Source organism: Sceloporus occidentalis, unplaced genomic scaffold (assembly GCF_023333645.1).
Source record: "Sceloporus occidentalis isolate IW3139 unplaced genomic scaffold, rSceOcc1.0.p SCAF_3, whole genome shotgun sequence".
In the NCBI taxonomy this organism is placed as follows: domain Eukaryota; kingdom Metazoa; phylum Chordata; class Lepidosauria; order Squamata; family Phrynosomatidae; genus Sceloporus; species Sceloporus occidentalis.
In genome coordinates, this window is record NW_028316983.1 from 138889703 (window position 1) to 138911599 (window position 21897).

The following is a 21897-nucleotide window of genomic DNA, read 5'->3' on the forward strand; positions in this document are numbered from 1 at the left end:
AAACAGGCCAAAATAAAGCTGCTTCGGGTCACTTTGGAGGTATGCCGTTTAAACGACGCATGCATCCTAAGAGGCCAGAAACCACGCCAAAGCCATGCTCCAGTCCTAAGGACTGGAGCACAGCTTTGGGTCAGTTTCTAGCCGTCAAGATGCTCAACGTGACCTTAAGCAGCTTTATTTGGGCCTGTCTGTTCAGATCCTTTGTCTTCTTTGGCAGATGTTCTCCAAGGTGTCAAGCAGAGGTTTTAACATCATCTGCTCATTGTTTTAATTGGAGAGGATCAAACCTGGAAATTTCTTTGTGAAGCATCTGTTCTACCTTGAATTATAGGCCCTCACTAAATAGGACTTTCTTGTATGTATATATCTTTTCTTTCCCACTCCTTTACCCACCAGCTCTCATGATGTGAGTGGCGGTGGGGATTCCCCATTTGGATTACAGGCTGATCATGGCTTTTGTTATTGTTGTGCGCCTTCATGTCATTTCCAATTTATGGTGGCCCCAAGATGAACCTACTATGGGGTTTTTCTTGGCAGGTTTCTTCAGAGGGGGTTTGCCCTTGCCATCCTCTGAGGCTGAGAGTGTGTGACTTGCCCAAGGTCAACCAGTGGGCTTATATGGTCAAGATGGGGTTTGAACCCTGGCCTCCAGAGTCATAATCCAGCACTCAAACCACTACACCACACTGACTCTCATGACTTTATCCCTTGATTTTCCATCGGTTTCTCTTCCAGGCTTTTGCCAGAGTGCACATGCATGTCGGATTCAAACCAATTTGAAATCGGTTTGTCTGTTAACGCTTTCCAAAGAACCATGGGGACTGCATTTTGAGTGCAAGGTTGGGACTATTTGAGGTAGAGTAATCTGGTGGATGACTACTTAGATGTAAGTCTCACTGTATTCAGGGGTACTTACTCCCTTTCAAGTGTGTTTAGGATTGCAGTTTTAGTGACTTCAGTCCCTTGATAGCATCAAGTCCTGTTTCCAATTATGGCAAGAGGCAAACCAGACTCGATGGTAAATATATGTTTACCAGATCGCAAAAGAATATCAGACATCAAGTTTGCATCGGTGTGGTAGCTCACTTTAGTGTTGGCTCTGCAAAGTTACTGGAAATTGTTATTTGTCATTCAGAAGTTAAATAACTATTTTAAAGAATTATCTAAACTTCCGTGGAAATCCTATCAAGTATATATGTCACCTGTAGCATTTTGTTGGATATAGTAACTCTGCATTTATTTCTCTACACCATACCTTTATGTCTTTGAAATTAGTTTTGATTTTATTCCACAAACTTGAAACAGCATTGTGCAAAGCTTTGCTTCTCAAAAGTTTTTTTAATTAAAATATCCAAAAACAAAATATAGGAGCTCAGTAATTTCTTGAATTTTAAATGTTGTCTAGCAAGGTTTCTCCACCCCTGAGTGGTGGGTGGGAGAGAAAGCAGGGAGGATTTATTCCATGCCAGTGTCCAGGGATAGAAAACATGAAAGAAAGAAGAGGTACACCAAGGAGAGGCATCCAATAAGCAAATGCAAAGAGTTCTAAATAAAGACCACTCCAATGCAGAATGAATGGAAGAGATCACGGGAATTTAAAACGATAATCCTATTAAATAACTGTGCTATGCTTGAAACTCAGCCTTTACTCTGAGCTGTTTGTTACCCTGCTCCCTTTGATAAAAAGTTCCACGTATTTGCAGCTTCTATTAAAGAAATGCCGCAAAGGGGATTGGACCAGACCATGAATGGATGATAGGTGTTCTCTATTCACAGGCCTCATTCCCACTACCTTTTAAACCGGATCACAATTCGGTTTGAACTGGTTCAAATGACCCTGGTTGCCACTTAAATTGAATCGGTGAAGCAATTCGGTGAGGAGGGGGCATGCACCAGACCCATTTAACCCATGTCTTTTTGACACTGATTTTTTCCATGTCTTTTTCGATAAATCGATTCTGCGCAAGTGTGAACCAAATGCGACATCTCTTCCAAGTAATGAAACATGGCTATCATATCACCTCTTAACCTTCTCCTCCCCAGGCCAAACATACCCAGCTCCCAGGTGTGATTGTTATCAAAAGTGTGATTATTATCTTTCATTCTTAGGATGTGCTCCTGAAATGTCTACATGGTGCATGTCTCCATTTGTACTGATATGCAGCTCATGGTTCTGATATGCTTCTCACCTACCAAGGAAGACAAGGCACTGCAAAATGGAGGACAGTCAAGAAAAATTGAGGGCGTGACTAAACAAATCTAAAAACACTCATTTAAATATAAACCCATGCTTTGTAGTCATGCTCAAAATAGAGGACATTTTGAAGTTCCTCCTGGATGGAAGGCATGTCCTGGAAAAGGAGGACAGCTGGCCACCCCGTTCTCACTGGGAGATTTGAAAAGTTACAAAAACTACTTGCACTTCACTTCAATCTGCCCTGCCCTTATTCCTCCTCCAAATGGAGGACATTTTGGAACCCCTCCTGCAGAGGAGGCTGAAATGTACACTAGGTCCTGGCAAAGGAGGACGACCTCTGATCACCCTGTTCTTAGTGATACTCCAAATGGAGGGTATTTTGGAAATCTTCCTGGAAAGAAGGTTGAAATGGAGGACAGGTACTGAGAAAAGAAGGAGGACCCCTGATCCTCCTGTCCTTAGTGATGCTCCAAATGCTTCAGCAGGAGGCTGAAAGGAAGGACAAGTTCTGAGAAAGAAAGAAGGCATCTGCTCACCCTGTTCTTATTCTTCCTCCAAATGGAGGACATTTTGGAACTCTTCCTAGGGGAGGCTGAAAATGTAGGATAGGTCCTGCCAAAAGAGGAAGGCATCTGGTCACCCTGTTCTCAGAAGGTTGAAATGCAGGACAGTTCCTGGGCAAAGGAGGAAGACCCCTGGTCATCCTGTTCTTAGTGATGCTCCAGATGGAGAGCATTTCTGGAATCCTTCCTGGACAGAAGGTTGAAATGGAGGAACCCTGGTCACCCTGTTCTTAGAGGTGCTCCAAATGGAGGACATTTTGGAGCTCTTCCTGGACAGAAGGCTGGAATGAAGGACCTGTTCTGGCAAGGAAGGAGGGTATCTGGTCACCCTGTTCTTAGTGATGCTCCCAAGGGAGGGCAGGAGGCTGGAATGAAAGGAGGAGGAGGAGGAGGACCACCTTCTGGTCCCCCTCTTCTTAGCCCTGTTCCAAATGGAGGACCTTTTGGAGCTCCTCCTGGACAGAAGGCTGGAATGGAGGGAAGGTCCTGGCAAAGGAGGAGGTGGGGGAAGATCTCTGGTGCCCTTGGCTGGAGGAGACTCAGGCCAGGGGTGCCCAGGGGGGCAGAAAGTGCCCCCAGGGAGGGAGGGAGGGAGGGAGGGTGGCAGAGGCTGGCAAAGGCTCACCTGTCAGTGTCAGTCTGGTGCCTGGCCCCTCTTCCCCAGTGGCCAGCTGGAGGGCAGTGCCTTTGCTGCTGTTGCTGCTGGTGCCCAGGGGCTAAGCCGGAGCTTCATTCAATCTCCTGGTGATCGGCTTAGGAGGGATGGGGATCTTTTGGCTGCTCCTGGAGCGGAGGCATTGCCAGGCGGAGGAGGAGGAAGAGGGGGATCATCGGTGGGGGGGCGAGGGCAGCAGCAGCCCTTCATCCCCTGCCATGAAGCTGCGGAGCCTCTCTCTGGCCGGAGCCCTTTGAGGGCATCTCCTTCCAGGATCCCTCGGAGGGGCATCACTCTCTCCTGCAAGAAGCCTCAAGAAAGAAAGAAAAACCCACGATCTGCCTCTTTCCAAGAAGTGCTGCAAACCGCGTGAGATTGGAGCTCCTTTTCCATTTTGGGGAGGCAGAGGAGGCTCCCTCCAACTTGCTCCGGGGAGTCAGTCTGCAGAGCTGCTGGGCTGGCCTGGATCTCCTGCCTCCCTTGGGGAAATCCTCCCCCGAAGTGATGCCTTTTCTTTGCATGCCCCAGAGGGAGGGCCATGCCCTGGCAAAGGAGCCCCTTCTTCTCTCCCAAACTCCCCCAGTGGACTCAGCCTGACTTTTCCTGCCTCAGTCTTGAAGTTGAAGCAGGGCAACCTGAAGGCTCAGGAAGGATGGGTGGCCTTTTGCCTTTGGGGGACCTTGGGGCTGGGGGCATCTGGTGGAGCTAGGAAGGCTGGCAGGGTCTGGTATTCTTAGGTATATTGGGATAGATCTCCTCTCTAGATCCCATCACTCTGAGTTGGGAGGAGACTTGTTCATGGGAAGGCATCCCCACTTTCTTCCTGGGTTTCTGTTGGGTTTGGTGGGCTGTGTTTGCAGGAAAGTGACTTCAATCTATCCTACCCCCTCCTTTTTTTTTACACTAGATCTCAACTAGAGGAAGCAGGTGTGATCATTATGTAGAGAGATCTTGTAGCCCCTTTGAGATTCACTGAAGGAAGTGGGCACTAGGAGCTTTCCTAGGCTAAAGCTGACTTCCTCAGATGCATTTATGTTATCTAATCTCCAAATGGATGTAGAGAGATCTTGTAGCCCCTTTGAGACTCACTGAAAGAAGTGGGCAGCAGGAGCTTTCCTAGACTAAAGTCTGCTTCCTCAGATGGATTTGGGTGTGATCAGGTTACTCTGGGGATCCCCTTCTATCTTTGGTTCTCAAACCAGGAGGCTGGGTTTGAGCATGTTGAGAATTTAAGGACACTGCTTGTAAGTGAAGTTTCTGCTGAGTTCTGAAGTCTTAGAAAACTTGGGGGTTTTCCACTGCATTATCCACAGCTGGGTTTTTCTTGTCTCAGGATTTTCCCCCTTGCCTTCATGGCTGAGATTTTAGCACTCTGAGGGGAGGGGGCAAGTTAATGTCTTTCACTTTTCAAGTCCAAGCGAGGCTGAGCTTATGTCGCCGGTCTTCTTCCCTCTTTCTTTTCTCCCTGAAGTTTCCACTGGCTTTCCATGCCTCTATGTGGATGTGTCTGTATGGGAGGCCCGGTGGTGCCTCAGGGGAGCACTTTTGCTCCTTGAGTTAAAAACTTCCTCACACTCTGGGCGGGAAAATCGCTCTGCTCATTGCACCTTCCTTGAGGAAGAAAGGGAGGCGACGATGGTCCTTCTTTCTGGAGATGGAAAGGGGATTGGGGAAGGCCAGAGTCCCGCTCAGGGGAAGCACCTCCAGCCACCACCATTTGACCAAGGCCCCCCACCTGGAGGGCCAGTGGGAGCCGAAGGGGCAGCAGGGGCCGAAGGAAATCCCAGTGGCGATGATGACAGTGTTGCTGCCACCATCCCGGTCCCCCAAATGCAGCATGCACCAGAAGAGGGTGAAAGCGGGGAGGATGAAGATGCAGACAGTGAGTATGAGGACTTGGAGGACTTCTCGGAGTTCCCAGACACGCGCAGCATAGCATCGGACGATTCCTTCTACCCACCACAGATTGACGATGGGGATGAGGAGGACGACTGGTCGCTGGGTGAGTCGGAACCTTCCGTCAGTCCAGAAACACTATCTTTCTTCCGTGCCTGTTGCACCAACAACGTCGTCGTCCTGAAGGCGCTCATCCGCCAGGGGCTGGAGGAAGTCGATGTCCAGGAGACAGACCGCAACAAGCGGGTGAGGAAGGGAGGCTTCAGCCCCATCCCTACACATGGGGGGGGCAGGGAAGGGGTGATAGGGAGTAGGTTTAAGAGCTCCTCTTCTTGGGTCCAAAGTTGCCCCAGACTCCATCCTTTTCGTGACCCACCCAACTGCCCATGAAGTACTACCCTGCTTCATTCAGCCCTCATTCATGCACCACGTGAACATGGTGCTGGCATCTGTCAACCCTGAGTGAGTGTTCCCTTTCTACCTTCAGACACTGACTTATTTATTGGGTTTATTGTAGCTTGCCTTTCTTCCATGCAAGGGGCTCAAGGTGGCTCAAAGTAATGCAAAGCAAAGGGAGAGGACACCATAGAAACTCAAAACAAGACCCGCAGTTCCAACAGAATTTTAGTAAAAGTGTGATTTTGACACAATGGGAAGTACAATTTTTAATTTAAAAATAATAATATATTTTTTAAAATTGTTAAATTTATTTATTTACATTAAAACCATTCAGCCAACATCTCTATCAAACAAAATAACATTGACAAAACAAACAAGTCTGTCTAATAGTTTCTAACATAGGAGTTTATTACACAGGAGACTAAATGCCAAAATCCTGTGCAGAAACGGGATTTAAATCCGGAAAAATCCCGCAAAACCGGGATCATTTTCAGACGATGTTAGGGGCATTGAGCATTAATGCGACATTAACCTGCATAGAAAGTGAACAAAATTGCACTGCTTTTTACTTTCAGGATTTCCCCAAAAGTAAAAAGCAGCACAGTTTTGCAACTGTCTACGTTTCTTTCTGTGCTGCTTCATTTATACATTTATACATTTTCTTCATTACGTCTGTCTCCAGGATGGAAATACAATTTAAAAAGACACTGCAGAGAAAAGTACAGCAACAACCTGGTAACAAACCCTGTCCTCAGCAAGAGCTCAGCCAACCAAAGGAAGGCTTGCCTAAAACCATACTTAACTAAACAAAAACAAAAACAAACAAACCAGTCAAGAAAAAAATGAATTAATTGTTCATGTTCTTCTTAGACGTTTCTCACTAAAGCACCAGCTGGTTCATTCAGTCCTGCTCCTGACTTACATGTGCCCACTTGCCTCAATCTCTGCACATTGGGCAAAAGGAAAGAAAGCAGCCTCACCCTTAAAATTTAGCTATTTGCTGACTAATACACCTTGTCCCTATTTAATTCATATCTGTCATAAACTTCACTTTGGTCCAGCTTTAAGAACAGCTCTACCCAGAGCAATGCTTGTAAAGGGCAAGATGCCACCTCACTGATGTTCAAATGGATCTGTCACCAGCGTGCTTCTTTTCAGTTGGAAAAATGTGGCCAAACAACCTTACTTTGGCTTCTTTTATTTCCCCGGTGAACACTGGGTTGAATTTCTCAGTGAACTTTCTCAGTGCCAGCAGCTCACTGGTGGTTTGAGGATCAAGGAGCAAGCAAAAACCAGTGCTATACACCATGGCATGCCTTAGTCATATCCATGTGCAGATTTCTTAAATATGATAAATATAATCAACCCTGCAATTTAGGACTGAATCCTGTTTGTAGTAACAATTCATATGTTAGCCAATCGCAAATAGCAGTAAGAACAACAACAGCAATAAGAATAGCTTAAAGGACAAAAGTAAACAAAACAGAGCATTCAAGTACAAAAATACTGTAGAATGAAAACAACAAAACCAATACAGCACAACATGTTTCTTAAAACAGAATCAGAAACAAACATAGACAGCTCAGAAATTACCATACAGTATATACTCAACTGTAAGTCAAAAACTTTATGCCCAAAGAGTGACCCAAAAATCCATTCTCCTCCTCCTCTGGATTTCTCTGACCACCAAACACCTCATTTTCCTCCACTTCCTTCCCTTCTCAATCCAATGGTAAAACCTTCTCCTTCCCGAAGTTTTACTGCCGACTTATCCACAAGTCATATCAAAATCCATGATGTTGGCCCTAAAACCTTCCCTTGACTTACACATGAGGTTGACTTGTACATGAGTATATATGGTAACAACAACAACACCATTCTGTAAGTAGAGTGAAACCCCAGATTTGTTTAAAACACATTTAAAACTGCAGGAACCATCAAATGTTGCCATGATGGCGTGTTTGCAGCTGAGAATATTAGATATGTGAATAGCATTCCAGGGGGTTAGTCACTTGTATGAAATGATATCCAGACAGCTCAGGTCAATTTTAAAAATATCAGGGAAGCCTCTTGCAAATAAATGGCTTTCCTGATGTGGCCACAATTGATGTAAACCACATGACTGCTCCTCTGATATGCAGCCAACCATGTGGAGAGATGGCTTCCCAGCAGTTTGGCTTCCCAGCGGCAACCTTGCTTCCAGGATAAAGTGTGAATGAAAACTAATTCTCAGCCCTTTCCCACTTAGATTTTCTGCATAAAATTGATACAGACAGAATTTCTCCTAGCAACCTTACTTGTTGTTGTCGTTGTGTGCCTTCAAGTTGTTTCTGACTTATGGTGACCCTAAAGTGAACCTATCATGGGGTTTTCTATGTGAAAAAATTAACATGAAAATGGAATATAGGTGGATTAGATGCCCAGTTTCATACCAAAGTGTATATTGAATTTGTGAAAGTGTGTGTGTGTGTGTGTGTGTGTGTGCATGTAAGTAAGTAACAGAGGCAGCTGGTAGAACCAATTTAGCAAGGGAAGAAATAAGCTCTGGGTTTAGTTTAACTAGCCCAGGGGTCGGCAACCTCCGGCCCGCGGGCCGGATGCGGCCCGCGGAGGCCGTTGGAGCGGCCCCCGACTGTGGCTGCCGCCACCGCCACCAGCGGCGGTCGCGGCTTTTTGCCGCTCTGGACGCTGCCATTTTTTCGTCCAAAATGGCGGCGAAGTCTCGCGTGACCTTTTCTGAGGTCGCGCGAGACTTCGCCGCCATTTTGGACGAAAAAATGGCGGCGCCCAGGGGCGAAGTCTCGCGCGACCACAGAAGAGGTCGCGCGAGACTTCGGCCTCCAGGAGGCCCGCTGCAGCCGCCGGAGCTCTCAAATTGGGCTCAGACGGCGGCAGCGGGCCTCTGTGAGGCTGGGGCCGTCACTGGCGCGGGTGGGCGGGCTGCCAGAGCCAAGGAGGCTTCGCTGTAGCGAGGCCTCCTTGGCTCTGGCCGGCTCTCCCCGCCGGCGGGAGGGCTTCCAGAGCCAAGGAGGCTTCGCTGTAGCGAGGCCTCCTTGGCTCTGGCCGGCTCTCCCCGCCGGCAGAAAGGCTTCCAGAGCCAAGGAGGCTTCGCTGTAGTGAGGCCTCCTTGGCCCTGGCCGGCTCTCCCCGCCGGCGGGAGGGCTGCCAGAGCCAAGGAGGCTTTGCTGTAGCGAGGCCTCCTTGGCCCTGGCCGGCTCTCCCCGCCGGCGGGAGGGCTGCCAGAGCCAAGGAGGCTTTGCTGTAGCGAGGCCTCCTTGGCCCTGGCCGGCTCTCCCCGCCGGCGGGAGGGCTGCCAGAGCCAAGGAGCCCCTCTGCAGCAAGGTCTCCCTTGGCCCTGGCCGGCTCTCTCCAGGCAGGGAAGGAAGGCGCGGTGGGGGGGAGGAGGAGGAGGAGGAGGGAGGAAGGAAAGAGGAAGAGGAGGGAGGAGGAGGAAGGAAGGAGGAAAAGGAGGGAGGAGGAGGAAGGAAAGAAGTAGGAGGAGGGAGGGCTGCCAGAGCCAAGGAGCCCCTCTGCAGCAAGGTCTCCCTTGGCCCTAGCCGGCTCTCTCCAGGCAGGGAAGGAAGGCGCGGTGGGGGGGAGGAGGAGGAGGAGGAGGGAGGAAGGAAAGAGGAAGAGGAGGGAGGAGGAGGAAGGAAGGAGGAAAAGGAGGGAGGAGGAGGAAGGAAAGAAGTAGGAGGAAGAGAAGCAGGGAGGAAGAAGAGGAGGAGGGAGAAAGAAGAGGAGGAAGGAGGAAGAAAGGGGAGGAAGGAAGGAGGAGCAGTGCATTTCTGTGTAGTTTCAGTGCATTTAATGCTAAAAGGTCTGCTGTAACAATGATAGTGGTGGTCGTGGTGATGGTGATGATGATGAGTGAGCTTGAGAGCCATGCAACTACTGTTTCTGAAGCTGAGAAGGTGTCACCTTCCAAAGCGTGTTTTGTGTGCTTTTAATGCTAACAAGTCTCCCTTGCTTTGACAATGATAGTGTGATGATGGTGATGATGATGAGTGAGCTTGAGAGCCATGCAACTACTGTTTCTGAAGCTGAGAAAGTGTCACCTTCCAAAGTGTGTTTTGTGTGCTTTTAATGCTAACAAGTCTCCCTTGCTTTGACAATGATAGTGTGATGATGGTGATGATGATGAGTGAGCTTGAGATTCATGCAACTACTGTTTCTGAAGCTGAGAAAGTGTCACCTTCCAAAGCGTGTTTTGTGTGCTTTTAATGCTAACAAGTCTCCCTTGCTTTGACAATGATAGTGTGATGATGGTGATGATGATGAGTGAGCTTGAGAGGCAGGCAACTACTGTTTCTGAAGCTGAGAGAGTGTCACCTTCCAAAGTGTGAAATGCACAAATGTGCTGTTGTGTGTGTTTTGGAATGCAGGTTGGGGGTGTTTGTCCAGAAAGGGACCGAGGAGGAGAGGGCGGGCACACGCCTCCTCCTCTTTGTGGGGCTTCAGTGGAGGCTCCGCCCCTGGAGGGTGGAAGCTCCGCCCCCAGCATGCAGCCCCGCCCCCGGAGGGTGGAAGCTCCACCCCTCGGCTTCGGCCCCCCAACTTGTCTGAGGGACAGCAACCTGGCCCCCGGCTCCAAAAGGTTGCCTACCCCTGAACTAGCCAAAGTGCTGAAAATATTGCAACACCGTGAAACAGTAGAAATACTTTCAATCAGTTCACCTGTTACTAAGGCTATACTGTATATAATTTATTCTGTCCCACAGTCAATGGGAATCATTCATTTTAGGTGGTGGTGGTGGTGATGATGATGATGATGATGATATTTATTTATATCCCACCTTTCCCCAAAATTGGAACTCAAAGCAACTTACAATGTAAAAAAAGACACAATTAAAAACATACAGAAGTGAGCATTAAAACATACAATTAAACTGTTATGGTATTAAAACACATAATTCATTAAAAGAATAAAATGCAGTTAACAAAAGGTAAAAGTGCTTTAAAACAGTACAGTTAAAACAGTACAACATCCCCAGCCCATTCTTTAAACGCTTTCTGTTTTAAAAGCCTGTCTGAGTAATATAATATGATGTAATGTGTAATACAGTCAGCCTTCCATATCCACAGATTTTTTATCCATGGATTGAAGCATCCACAGATTGAAATTTTTTTTCAAATATATGAATTCCAAAAGGCAAATGTTGATTTTTTGCCATTATTTTTTGTAAGGGATACCATTTTACTCTGCCATTGTATTCAGTGAGACTTGAGCCTCCATGGCTTTTGTTATCCACAGGGGTTTGGAACCAAACCTCAGAGCATACCAAGGGTCCACTGTATAATAAAATAATAATGTGTTTTTTTAAAAAAATAATGCACATCTGGTGCTGCTATTTTTTTTCTTTCAGTAAGAACGTAAATTGTAAAACTATTGTTCAGGTTGCACTGCACATTTTCTCAGCCATTGTCTCATTGGTAGTATGCTGCTAATGAAATAATGGCTCAGAAATGGCTAGTTTGGTTTGAGCATTGTACTTTGTGGAGATCAGATTTTGAGTGGCCCAAACAGACAGACCAAACTAAAGCTGCTTTGGGTCACTTTGGAGGTATGCTATTTAAATGACACACACATTTTAAGAGTCCAGAAGCTGCTCCAAAGCTGCGTTGTAGTCCTTAGGACTGGAGTGTGGCTTTGGCACGGCTTCTGACCTCTTAGGACTCATGCAGCATTTAAACAACATACATCCAAAGTGACCCGAAGCAGCTTTATTTTGGCCTGTCCGCTCGGGCCCATACTCTCTCAGCTTCAGAGAAGGGCAAAGGCAACCCCCCCCCCCGAACCAATCTTGCCAAGAAAACTCTGTCATAGGTTTGCTTTGGGGTCCCCATAAGTCAGAAACAAATTGAAGGCACACATCAAGAAAGCATGCTGCTAAGTCTGTGAAGTAATACACTAGAGAGGGTCAAAGACCCAGCATCTCATAAGATTAAAAGGCGTAATCTGAAATGAAAAGACAAGATGACCAAGGCTTTGGTAAGAGGGGAAAAAAGAAACAATTTAGCACAAATTCAAGAACAAAACCTAAGAAGAGTTTTGGTGAAAGAAGGAGGGAGCAGATTCTGATATATTGAACAGCCTAAACATTTATGGAGAAGGGATCAGGTTTTAAGGTCTTCATGATCCAAATGAGGGAACAAAAAGTGACTCATAGACAAGAGTCTGTATCCTGTTGGTACAAATGTTGATGGTGGGAAAACAGAGGGGATTGCTAATTGTGTTTTAGACCAATTAGTAATTAATAAGTTAGAAGTTAGTGTAATGAATATCTGTCTTTATCTGCTGACTTCAGTGCACTCAAAGCCTATTGAGCTTCTTCAAGATACAAGAGAAAAGGAAGGAGAAGGTGTTCTTTTGAGCAGGGAGAGGAGTTTTCCTGGAGCCTGTTTTCAACTTTTCACAGGTTATATGAAAGTGTTTATAGGATGTGATAAACTTTAACTTTTGGAATGGCAGGATTTCCCCTGCCTTTTTCTGAGCCAAAACCAAACCTTTAAAAAAATCTTTCAGTTTAGTTTTGGCATGACACTGAGTTTTGAGAGCTTGAAAAGGTTTTTTTTTTTTTTAAAGGTCAATGTGTAGAAAAAGATTAAATGGAATAAAATTGGAGGTTTTTTTCTTCCCTATTTTCATCTAATTTAAACAGGAAGGCTAAAAATCACCTGAAATATTAGTTGATGGGCACTTATGTCGATGTTGCCTTGAGGCAAGATTACTTTTCCAAGCCTTAACAGAAAGAGGTTGATGGGATGAGAAAACAAGCAAACTCAGGAGGAAAATATCATCAGAAAGGTGCTTTGCAAAAGTCCATACAAACAGTTTTGCCTTGGATAAATTTGGCTTGCTTAGTTGGTAAAGGATGAGCTGCTCCTGTGCCTTTTCCAAGGATGGATCAGAACCTCCCTTTTCAAATGTAAACACTTGTTTCTTCAGATAGTAGAATGTAGAGATAAAAAGTACACAGTAGCCCTAATTTTGGTAATGTGCAGTTGGAGGCGGATATGTGTGTGTGTGAGAGACAAGCAATTTATTAGTTTTGGGGAAAACAGCTCACTTTACTAAATTCAGTTATGTAACATTACAAGATCATTTAAAAGACATATAAACGTTTTAAAAGACAAATCAAACATCATAATCAGAAGCATTTCTGCTTAATCAATAAAAGCCTGCTTAAACAAAAATGTCTTTGCCTCCTGGCAAAAGGCAAGCAGAGAGAGGACCAGCCTAGCCTCCCATAGAAGAGAATTTCACATGGTAGGTGCTGTCACTGAGAAGGCTGTCTCTTTTGTCCTCACCAAACAAGCCTGTAATGGTGGTGGGACCAAGAGAAAGCCCTCCCTTGAAGCTCTTAGGACCCTTGAGGCTTGTATAGGCAGAGTATTTCTTACTATCTGGACTTAAACTGTATAGGGCTTTATAAGTCATGACCAGCACTTTGAATTGTGCCCGGAAACAAACCAGTAGCCAGTGAAGCTGTTTCAACAAGGGAATCATATGCTCCCTATAACTGGCCCTGATCAGTATCCTGGCCACAGCATTTTGGATCCATATAGAATGTGTTACAGTAGTTCAAATGGGATGTAGTCAAGGCATGTATTACTGTAGCCAGATCTGACATCCCAAGGAATGGGCCTAGCTGGCACACTAGTCTTAGCTATGTAAATTCACTCCTGGCCATGGCTGAAACCCGGGCATCTAGTTTCATGAACTTGCAGAACACCTATGCTGCAAGCCTGAGATTTCAGTGTGACCCCATCCTGCATAGGTGGAGTCCTTATTCCTTGATCTGCCTTCTGATTGACCAGGAGCTCCTTTGGCTTGTCTGGATTAAGTTTCAGTTTGTTTGCTCTCATCCTCTCCGTTACTGACAACAGATATCAGATCAGTACCGAGTCAGCTTCCTTGGAATCAGATGGGAAGGAAAAATAGGGTTGGGTATCATCAGCATATTGTTGACGCCGCATTCCAGAACTCCAGATGACCTCTCCCAGTGGTTTCATGTAGATGCTAAACAGCATGGAAGACAAAATAGAATCATGAAGGACCCCATAGGCCAGTGGTCAGGGCATTAAACAGGAGTCTCCCAGTAGCACCTTCTGAGTTCGCCCCTCCAAGAAAGACCTGAACCGCTGCATAACAGTGTTTCCAAGTCCCATTCAAGAGAGTTGGCCAAGAAGGATTCCATGGCCCATAGTACTGAAAGCCGCTGAGAGGTCCAACAGAACCAACAGGGACATACTCCCCCTGTCCCTGTCCCTGCATAGGTCATCCACCAAGGCAAACAAAGCTGTCTCCATCCCATAACAAGGCCTGAAACCAGACTCAAATGGATATAGATAATTTGTTTTATACAGAAACCCCCAGAGCTGGGAGGTCACTGCATACTCTAGAATCCTGCCAAAAATGGAATGTTAGAGTCTGGTCAAGAATTATTCAGAATGTAGGGATCGAAGGAGGCCTTTTTTTAGTAATGGCCCTCACCACAGCCAACCTTTAGTCAGGATGGAAACCTCCCTTGCCACAGTGAGGCATTCACCACACCCCTTACCCACTTGGCCAATCTCCCTCTAGCTACTTGCAGAAGCCAGGATGGGCAAGGATCCAGTATACACTCACCTCTCCAGGGATGCTGTCCACATCCTCAGGCTGTGCAAATTAAAACGGATCCAATAATACAGGAAAAGATAGCACCAAGATTACATCCATTAGACCTGTCTCAGCTACAGCATCCAAGCCAGAGCAGATCCAAATTGTTTTGTCTGCAAAGTGTCTTGCAAATTTGTCACAGTGGGCTGTCGAGTGGTCTTTGTTTTCTTTTTGCAGACCAGAATATAAAAGGCCTTGACACATGAGATAGCTCCAATGGACAATACTGTGCAGACACAATGCTGGTAAAGAAGTATAATTTCTTCACCGCCACCATTGTGACAGTGTGGTCCTTCCAATTAGTGTTAACCAGTATTCTGTTAGACTTGTTCTGAGTTTTCTGCCATTGTCGTTCTGGCCTCTGTCCCACTTGTTTCATCATTACCAGTTCCCTAATGAACCAGGATGCTTACTTGGCTCCACTTCATGGGGGGGTACACTTAGGGGCAATCGTGTCCACCTCTCTGGCTATTTCCCTATTCCAGAGATCAGCCAGGGCTTCAACAGGATCACCTGACAAGGCAAAAGTAAGATCTCCAGGAGTCATCAGGAATCCATCTGGATCCATAAGTCTCCTGGGATGGCCCATCTTAATTGGCCCTGACCTCTGCAGAGGCTTCAACTCCCGGTGAGTCCATGACAACAGAATATAGAAAGTTCCTCTATACTCAGATCACTATCATCCCATCCAGAACAGAAAACCAGGTCCAGAGTATGTCTTGCAACTTAGGTGGCACCAGATATTACTTGGGACGAACCCATAGTTGTCTTGGTGGACATGAAGTCCTGAGTAGCTCCTGACAGAGCTGTATTTGCATGGATGCTGAAGTCCCTTAGTACAAGAAGACAAGGGGACTTGAACACCAATGCTGAGACCAACTCAGCTCAGGAAGGGATACTGTTGAGCAGTGGGGTGGAAGATACACCAACAGAATCCGTATTCTCTCCCTGACTCCTACCTTCAAAAAACAACCTTCAAACCCTGCAGACAGTGAGATAGGGCATTTGGTGAGGGAGATGGACTCCTGATAGACTCCTGCCATTCCACCTTCCTGCCCTCCAGGCCTCGCCTTCTTCTATACAGAGAATCCAGGTGAACACAGCTTTGGACTTTATCACACTACTCAGATTCTGCAGGAAAATGGGAGTTAAAGTAGATTTAACCTGGAAATCCCCAAAGTTTATCACATGACATTGCAGTTAACGTGAAATAACAAGAAGTTAATCCGAACACAAAGCAGAGAAAACCAGCAGTTTTTTTACTTTTGGCACAATCCGAGAGTAAAAAAGCTGCCGTTTTCCTCTGCTTTGCGTTTGCATTAACTTCACGTTATTTCACTTGGGCAGTCCCTAGTGTGATAAACTAACCAAATTTACAAGTTTGGTTTAACTTTGAATGTACTTTAAATTGCGTTTAACTCCCGTTTTCCCACGGGATCTCCCCTAGTGTGATAAAGGTCTTTGAGAGGTTAACCTCCCCAGCTTCATCCTGCCAGTTATCTAAAATATAAGCCAGGTCAGCATGCTCAAGTCCTGGATCAAGGATGTTTTTCCATTCACTGACCTGGCATTGAGCAGTAGCATTATCAGCCCAGGGGGCTGTTGCCAAGGCTACACAGACTATTTGAAGTGGGGAAAAGCTTGGGGTAACCAATACCCTTGGCTGTCCCTTCTACCATGATAATAGGACTGTCTCTCTATGCCATATCTCGCTCTGCCCATTATTGTCATGATTGCTGCTCCCTTGGCTGCTTCCCCTCTTTCCATGTAACACATTTTCTTTTGCTGGCATGAGGTTATTTAAAAAGTTACAAAACCCATGTCACATCCCAACTGAAGGGACTGGCCCCTATGTTTGCTTCACCCTTGTATTTCTATCAGTATTTCTAAATACTATGTGGTGTTGGGGATCCAAAATGTGTTCAGGCATATCATGCAGCATACTGTTTATACAGCATACAATACCTCCTGTTTAATTATACGAAAGGACCAATGCTGTGAAATTTCTATGTGATTGAAAAGCTGAAAGATGTTCAGGATGAGAAAGTTAATCTTGAGTGATGCACAATTTATGTCAAGTTTTATCAAAACCAGTGAGATTTATATATCAGTGTATTAACACCGCAGTACTTGACCTTTAAATTTCAGATTGAAGTAGGATTGCAATAAATTCCTTGGTGTGAATAAATGTGATTGCAATTTTTTAAAGAATTGGTAGATTAATAGCTAGATTAATAGTTTGTAGATTGCACTGAAATTAGTATTAAAACAATTAACAATATTCTGCATAAAAATAACTTCTGTCAAAAATCTCAGCAATATAAAATGCACAATTAAGTCCTTAACAGCCTGATGTTATAAATCTGCATTAGCAAATTAAGCTTTATGCCACAAGAGCTAAAGCAGCATCCTTTGCTTAACGATTAGCAATCTCAGTGTATTTACTAGAAAATTATCATTATCTCTTCTAAGACGTATTTCCTGTTTGAATACTTGGGCCATTCATGTTGTTAGAGAAACAAGACTCCTAGACCCAACAAAGACAAATAAATCACACAATATATCCAGTAACACTGGCAGGATTGTTCAAAATGCCAACAAACACTACACTGGAGAGTAGCAGATGGTGATAAAGGATGGGAGAGAAGCAGGACGCTCCTGTCTTTATCGCATGATTGAGGGAAGATTATCAGATGACATCCTGCAGCTTCGCTCTCATCCTGTCCTTCGCCCATCAGTGAAGTGGAATGGCCCTTTAACTTTTTATTCATGGGAGTTTCCCATAAATAAAAAGTTACGGGGCCATTCCACTTCAGTAACGGGAGAAGGATGGTATGAGAGTGATGCTGTGGGATGTTGTCAAATAATCTTCCGGCAATCGCGCAATAAGGATGGGAATGTCCTGCTTCTCTCCCATTCTTTTTCGCCATCTGCTACTCTCCAGTGTAGTGTTTGTTGGCATTTTGATAACCTCCACTGTTATGGCACTATTATTCCACTTTAACTGCCATGGGAACATCATATGCAATCATGGGATTTGCAGTTTAGGGAGGGGCATTTCGAATTCTGAACCAAAGCCCAGAATTTCCCATAATGTTTTCATGGTAGTTAAAGTGGATTAATAGTGGTATGCGAGTATAGTGTGATAGGGCCCATAGTTCCTTATCCATGCTACCAAAAACAGTGAATTCTTACCAAATGTGATGGATAATGCTGAATGTGATTTCTCAATAATTTGTACCTCAAGTGCTGGGAAATAGGAAAATAGACCTGCAGCAATCATGTTTGGTGCTGCATCACAATTTTAACCTTATTCCTCATTTGTTTTGTTCCCTTCCTCCCCCAAGAAGTTAGTGATTAATACTTCTTTAAATAACTGTTTTAGAAGACTTTACATTGATTTCCCTGCTTTAAATAAGAACTATATTAGAATTCCCTGCAATATTGATTGCATTTTGATCTCTCCAAAAAGTGGGTAGGAGTTGTTATTACAAATTTTTCAACAGATCACGTCTATTCAGATGTAAATCTCATTGAGTTAAATTGAGTTTACTTCCCAGCAAAACATTATAAATAGGCTTTGATATACATTCTATGTGTATGTCCCTTCAATTCACCTGTCACCTTATGTAAGAGGAATTTCTTAGTTGAAGAATACTCAGAGGTGGCTTTGTCAGTTCCTTCCTCTGAAATATAGCCTACAGCACCTGGTATTTGTTGGCAGTCTCCCATCCCAGTACTAACCCTGCTTAGCTTCCAATACCAGATGGGACCTAATGCCTTTGAGGTATTTAGGCCATATACAATCTTTACGGAGTCAGCATGGTGTTGTGTCACCATTCAGTATACATAATAATTAGTTGGGCTGTTGGTTTGTGGGCTATTGACCATTTAGCACAGTCAGCTCTTCATAGCCATGGATTCTTTATTCATCCATGGCTTGAAAATATTTTAAAAAGATATCAACTCCAGAAAGCAAATCTTGATTTAGCTATTTTATATAAGGGACACCAATTCACTATACCACTGTATATAGTGGGATTTGAACACCCATGGATTTTGGTATTCACAGGGGGTCCTGGAACCAAATCCTTCCAGATACCAAGGACCAACTCTATAAGAATAGCAAGAATGTGGCTTTCAGGTAGAAAATGGCAGGAAAGAAGACTGGAGGAACGAAAGGTGGCACATAGGCTTGGCCGCAAAGCAAAGCAGTAGCACACTAACTAGCAGCTGCTAAGAAGGAGCATTATGTGGGTTTGAGAGATTATGAATAGCAGCATGGAGAGGGATGGAGGGAATACAAAGCCACCGGGTAATGGCTGATGAGAAAGGTGATGTGGTAGCATTAGCCAAGGGGTGAAAGCTACTTGCTATGCAGGATTTATAACTCTTTACTTTAAGGAATTTTTATTGCCTGTTAGCAAAATCATCGTTTTACCTGTTGTCCTTTTTCTATTGTCCTTCAAAATTCTTTGCTTGTTAGTCTGAAGTCTCATTAAATTCAAGATATGTGCACATATATTTTGTTATTTAGGTAATATATATTGCATTATAACCAACAAGATCAGAAGATTTTTATGTCCAGAGGTATCTGGATTGTTTTTCTTCTTGCAGCATCTTTGAAGTTAGAAACATCTTTTTGTGTGGACATGAGACAGATGCACATTATTTGATCTTGAATATCTGGGGAGAATCCTTGACAAATCATGATCCAAGGGAATAAAAATCATGAGGCTGAAAAAGCAATGAATGTTTACTATTCTAATTGTTCCTGTATGCACTGGGCAAAATGCACACACACAGAGAAAAACGTTCCTTTAAAAACTCAAAAGTAAAACAAACAAAGAAAACACCAATATTTAAACTTTTTATCAGACCACCTTCCTCAACACACAGTCCTCAGATATTGCATTGATAACACCTTGTAGACTAACTGCAGGCAACAGTTTAACAAGAGAGGGAAAAGATGCCATATCATTATTGCAGAGGACACTGTTTAAGTCCCCTATTGCCTTATGGCTACCCTAAAAATTTCATCACGTTTTCTTAGGCAAGGAATACTCAGTGGTGGTTTTGCCAGTTCCTTCCTCTGAAATATAGCCTACAACAGCACCTGGCATTCCTTGGTGTTCTCCCATCCATGTACTAGTGAAGACTGGCCCTGCTTACTGACAGGCAAGGATTATTTGGGGAAAGTATCCTGGCCCTGCAGCCATCCCAACGTCCCTACCCCACCATTACCTGGCTTTCTATTCCCACGCAGGGGTGTCTGTCTGCATGCATGTCCTGCTGAAGAACATGGTGCCTGGAGATGAACACATGGCTGGGCACCTTGTTCTAATAATAATAATAATAATAATAATAATAATTTGTTTTATTTATATACCGCTATTCCAAAGATCATAGCGGTGAACAGCAAGTAAGCTAATTAGCAAGTAAGCTAATTTGCCCCCATCAGTCTGGGTACTCATTTTAGCGACGTCGGAAGGATGCAAGCCTGAGTCGAGCTTGGGCCCTTTTGCTGGTCTTGAACTCGCAACCTTGTGGTTTTGAGTGAATGGTTGCAGTACAGGCATTAACCACTGCGCCACCAGGCCCTCAGAGCAAATGACTCACAGTGGCAGTGGTTGCACTGGGCAGCTCAGCAGGATGCCTATGCAGCCAGCGACCCTGGCATGGGAACAAGGGGTTCCAAATCTGGGAACCTGGAACCTTTAATTTTTTAAAATACATTTTAAAGGTGTTATACCCTGGTTCTGCTGCAGAATGCGCCAAACATTCAGCACATGTCTAATTTATTAATAAGGTGCTTCTTTCCCTCTATTCACACACAGAGATCAAAACATTTCCCAGAAAAATCCATTACGGAGTGTGCACACCAGATCCAGGGCTGGGGCTGTGTGTCATCCAAAGAGGGAAAAGGATTAGTGAGCACTAGTTTTCTTTTCTTATGCAGTGGAGTGGGGCTACCTATCTTGAGTTGCAAAGCATAGTTGTTAACTAGGGACAATTCATCTTTAAGTTGCATCCCCTATTGCCAATTGTAGTTTTTATGGCTTCATTTTTTTCCAGTGAGTTGTAATAATAATTAGTTGAGGGTTTTTTTTTTTTGTTTTTTTTAAAAAAGAAGTCTACTGCATGATGCTATTCTCAAACATAGGATAGTAATATACGTACTGCATTATATTTAGTCTTTTATCATTTCCTGTTTGAGACTGTGTATGAGATCCAAATTACCATAGATATTCAGATAGGTGATACAGTATTGACTTTGTTGGACTGCACTACTTCAGAAAAGATGTTTCAGGTATGAATGCTCCCCTATGTAAAGCAAATACGTCAGGGTGAGTTGTAAGCTGAAACCAGCTCATTGATATCCATGCTAGTTTCCTACTGATATTGTTGTACCACTGGGATCTAAAATGATCACAAGAAACAATTCGGAGCTTTTGATACATTTAAACTGAACCACAGAAGACAATTAAAATTTTCACTGTAAATTTCACTGTGTGCAATGCTGGTTGATCAAATACTTCTGAATTCCAGGTTCTCCAGTGCTCTCAGCTTTGGCAATGCCAGCTGGTATGTAATAAGGAGCGGGGACTTGGATTTATTCCTATCTGTTGGGTGATGTGCACAAAGTAGCCTGCTTCTACTGGTTGATCATCAGTGGCAGACAGAGGCAAATTAATTAAGATATTCATACAGACCTAGAACTGGCATCCTTTTTTAAAATTCCATTTACTCAATGAAAGTCAAATCAGTATGCCAAATAAGATGTATATAGATTTTAGAGCAGCAGCAAATTTTCCAGAAAACCCTTATTACTCCTACCATATAAACTTAAGCACTCTAATTAACACACAAAATCTAATTTGAATAGAATAGATTTGAACAGAAAGGACGCAGTTAAAGGACATGCTTAGACTTAATGGAGAGACAACTTAACAAAGGCTCTAAGACTGGAAAAAATTAAATATCAAACTAAATGAGGCACAATACAGATGTCTTTTTGCCTCTAAAGATAACCGGAAAATACAAACATTAATGTGGTGGCTGTGTGCTCCTGAACCCTAATATCGCTGCCACCATGCCACAAAGTGCCTGTGTGTACACAGTTCACAGACCATAGTTTGAAGAAAGAGCAGTTATTTTCCCAAGCAGCCTCGATACAATATTGTTTAAAATAACTTTAAGAGCTCAATCCAGCAAAGGAAGCTAATATGTGCACATTTACCTTTTTGGAGGGAATTTTCTCAGAAAAGAAAGTCCCATTTAAGATGGTGTAAGATCCTCCAATGTAGAATCCCTCTATTGAACAGCTAAATTAGCTATTTTTCAAATTATACAAATGCGGTCATGCCTGTGTTGACCATAAAATAAATTCCAAACTCTGAAAATTATGTCATTAATCTTAGGTCCTGTACAGACAGGCCAAAATAAAGCTGCTTTGGGTCACTTTGGAAGTATGCTGTTTAAATGACACACACATTTTAAGAGGCCAGAAGCTGTGCCAAAGTTG

The 21897-nt window shown here is 44.2% G+C and overlaps 1 protein-coding gene across 2 annotated transcripts in view; it reads left to right on the forward strand.

Annotated features, from left to right (window-relative positions):
• Positions 1-3565: 3565 nt before the first annotated feature.
• ANKRD33B (ankyrin repeat domain 33B) overlaps positions 3566-21897 on the forward strand; it is a 50237-nt gene continuing 31905 nt past the window's right edge. For both annotated transcript variants that reach the window (XM_089516447.1, XM_089516448.1), the window contains exon 1: positions 3566-5557. In XM_089516447.1, the coding sequence (XP_089372573.1) occupies positions 4847-5557 (711 nt within the window). In that variant the 5' untranslated portion in view covers positions 3566-4846. The remainder of the gene's footprint in view (positions 5558-21897) is intronic.